This window comes from Peromyscus maniculatus, chromosome 12 (genome assembly GCF_049852395.1).
Source record: "Peromyscus maniculatus bairdii isolate BWxNUB_F1_BW_parent chromosome 12, HU_Pman_BW_mat_3.1, whole genome shotgun sequence".
Classification (NCBI taxonomy): Eukaryota; Metazoa; Chordata; class Mammalia; order Rodentia; family Cricetidae; genus Peromyscus; species Peromyscus maniculatus.
In genome coordinates, this window is record NC_134863.1 from 48,881,643 (window position 1) to 48,885,370 (window position 3,728).

General features: G+C 35.1%; 1 protein-coding gene across 1 annotated transcript; it reads right to left on the bottom strand.

The window, feature by feature from the left end:
* Nucleotides 1-371: 371 nt before the first annotated feature.
* LOC102921419 (olfactory receptor 5K1) lies at nt 372-1,786 on the bottom strand. The gene has a single exon (XM_042258925.2). The coding sequence runs from the start codon at nt 1,551-1,553 to the stop codon at nt 492-494; it is 1,062 nt and encodes a 353-aa protein (XP_042114859.2). The 5' UTR covers nt 1,554-1,786; the 3' UTR covers nt 372-491.
* Between the last annotated feature and the right edge of the window lie 1,942 nt (nt 1,787-3,728).

Consider the following 3,728-nt stretch of genomic DNA (forward strand, 5'->3'; position numbering starts at 1 on the left):
GTTGATTATAAAGGATTTTTTTTTTTTGTTTTTTGAGATAGGGTTTCTCTGTGTAGCTTTGGAGCCTTTCCTGGAACTCACTCTATAGCTCAGGCTGGCCTTGAACTCACAGAGATCTGCCTGGCTCTGCCTCCCAAGTGCTGGGATTAAAGGCATGCACCACCACCTCTCAGCGATTATAAATGTTTTTATGATGGCAATTTATATTTTAGCCACAAGTCTTCTTGTCTTTTGGATAGTAACCATCCCCAACATTGACAAAGGCCATGAGCCTAGCAGCAGACTATTTGGGTATTTGAATTTCAAAGTTTATTTTTCATCCCCATCCCTATATTCTGTTAGGATCCATCCAAATTTACCCTTTAACAATATTCCCACCTGGCATACTGCCACTTAATTTGATAGCATTATGATACTTTAACATTTTTGTCTACAATTTACAAGCATTTCCCCTGTGGAATTTCTGGTGAAGTTTCTGCTGATTCAAATCTTTAAGCTATAGCAGATGCTTGTTTAAAATTTCTTGAGATTATTTTTTTCATCAGAATTTTTTTCAAGACATTCTTTACTTCTTTATTTCTCAAGCTATAAATGAAAGGGTTTAGTAAGGGAACCACTATTGTAAACAAAATAGCAGCTGGTATATCCTTATCTCCTTCTTCTAGCAAATTTGGCCTAATGTACATGAAGAAAAGAGATCCATAGAATAATGAAACAGACAGAAAGTGAGATGCACAGGTGGAGAAGGCTTTGATCCTCCCCTCTTTGGATTTCATTTGGAAAATTGTGAAAACAATGTAAAGGTAAGATATGAGGACGCTACCTATTGTGAAGACTTGAATTGAGCCTGAAAAGACAAACAGCACCAGCTCATTGACATAGGGGTCAATGCAGGAGAGTCTGTACAAAGGAAGGATGTCACAATAAAAGTGGTTGATATGATTAGAACCACAGAATGCCAGTCTAAATAGCAGCCCCACATGGATCATGGAATGCAGATTTCCAGCTATGAAGGCTCCTGTGGTCATTTGAAGGCAGAGCTTCTTGGACATCATGGTGTGGTACTGCAGAGGGTTGCATATGGCCACATAGCGGTCATAGGCCATTGCTGCCAGAAGAAAGCAGTCTGCAGTTTCAACAGTGCAAAGAAAATAAAACTGTGCCATGCATTCATACAGAGAGATTGTTCTGTCCTGGGAAAAAAAGTTCGCCAACATTTTAGGAGTAATAGCACAGGCACAGCAAGAATCCACCAGCGCCAGGTTGCCCAGAAAGATGTACATTGGTGTGTGAAGAGAACGTTCTTTGGAAATCAGAATCATCAGGCCCATATTCCCTACCATGGTGATCAGATAGGTGACAAAGAATACCACAAACAGAAGGGCCTTCATTTCTGGATGGTCTGTAAATCCAGTAAGGATAAACTCATGTTTCATGGTGTGATTTTCTTCAACCATTCCTGATAGTCTGAAAAAAAAAGTTGAGAAATAAAGTGCTTGTTTCCTGTGTGCGCAAAACATTAATCTAAACTCTCTTTGTTTCAAAGGAGGCATCCTGGCTAATGCCTTTGCAAGTCAGCTGGACTTGAGTTTGATCTGTACAGTATGGAATGGAAACTCAGTTGTATTTCTGCAAATTGGTGGAATCCCTGGAATATTATTTAGTAGTAAAGGATGAAATGCTTAAATACTTACACCCTTTGAGGATTAGTGATGAATCTATTAGCATAATAGTATAATATAATAATATATTATAATATATTGAATAATAATTCTTTTTCTGGGAAGGAGATTGAACCCAGTACATGCTATGCCAAGTGGCATCACCACCTAACTACATTCCCTGCCTAAATTGTTCCTTTCAAACCTATTTATTAAACACTATTCATTCACATTTTAAAGGAAAATTTCATATTGGAGTCACATAGGTTGTATTTTACTTAAGTATAAGTAGGATAAAATACCTTTTGTGGAAACTGCTGTATAATTTTATAAATTATATCATCATTCTCAAAAAATTTGAAGGCTGTATTTGTAATAGCTAAGGATAATGTTCAGAAGACTATCATTGCTACAATATTGATAGCAGCAGTATCCAAAAGGTGGCAAGAATCTAGATGTGCATGGGCAGATGAATGGATATAATATGTATATACATAAATGAAATATTAGCTATTCTTATCAAGGAATGGAATATTGACCTGTTACAACATAGGTCAATCTCAATGCTAAATGAAGGAAGGCAGACAAAATGGATACATTCTGTAATTTTATTAAGTGAGGTACCTACAGTAGACACATTCAGAGAAAGAGACTGTAAACTGGTGATTGTGGAGGGAACTGGGAACAGAGAGATCTGGTTTAATGAACATCCATTTTCTGTTTGGGAAGATAGAATAATTCTGCAGATGAGTAATGGTGACTGTTGCACCAAGTAAATGCACCTCACACTGTGGAACTACACAGTTGCATAGCCTAAAATGGTAAATTATATGTTATGTGTAATCTACCACAAAACAGACTTATGTATATGTTTTGAGTATTTTTCTCTTTCATATTTTTTCCATTTCTAATGTTATTGGATATACACTAAAAATAAACTGCTTCAGGGAACAGTGGATATTTACAAAGCTTTTTCTCCTGAGGATCAGGAAGCACAATCAGATGGCTGACACAGGGAGAATACAAGAGACTGGGAATGTGCAGTGAGACACAAAGAATAGAGATAGCAAGAGACAGTATGAGAGAAAGACGGACACACAGAAAGAGAGAAGGTGTGAGGGAGGAGCAAAGTAGAAGGAAATCCCAGTGGTTACGATTAATAAATTCCCAATTTAAACTCATGAATAAAATCATATGTCAAAAAATGAATGTTAATTGTAGTTCTTTTTTATGTAAAACTTAGAAGTGACCAGGATTGTTGGAAAATAGATAAATGGCATAAACACTAATAAGGCTTTAATAACTCAAAAATGATTGGCTTCCTTCCAGAAACATATTACTTGAAACAGTGACATGAGTTTATTTATTTTGTCTATTGGAACAGCTAGGTTTAAAAAAATGATAATATTTGATCTGTTCGGTATGGAATGGAAACTTAGTTGCATTTCTGCAAATTGGTGGAATCCCTGGAAAATTATTTAGTAGTAAAAAATGAAACGCTTAAGTGTTTACACTCTTTCACTATTACTGATAAATCTATCTGAGAGAAATAAAAAACACAAGCAAAGAATTACATGTAATGACTCCCACTGTGATTTTATTAGTAGTGAGAATAGCATTTCAACTAAGTGGTATGTGTTATTAGTAAATGCCATTCGCCTCTATGATGGCATATTGTATAATCACTGCTAAAATATTTATTTCACTGATAAAATCAACACAATAGGGAAGAACGAAACAATGTTTTATATATAAACAATTTATATATATTCATAATCTCCAAATAAATACATGTAACTGTGATAGAAAGATAGCATGGAAAATATCTAAATGTTAATTCTAGTTTCTTATGCAATGAGAATTATAATTCATTATTTTCTTCTTTGCATTTCCCCCTTTTCAAATTCTCTACAGTAACCATTATTCTAAAAATCAAGAAACAAAACTTTTGTTAACAAATAAATGTCACGCTTAGTTCTGCATTGTTCTGTAACTTTGATAAGTCTAAGGCAATCTTTGAGGAAACACTAATATTTTCTGCATACCACAGTTTTATGGTGGATGAGC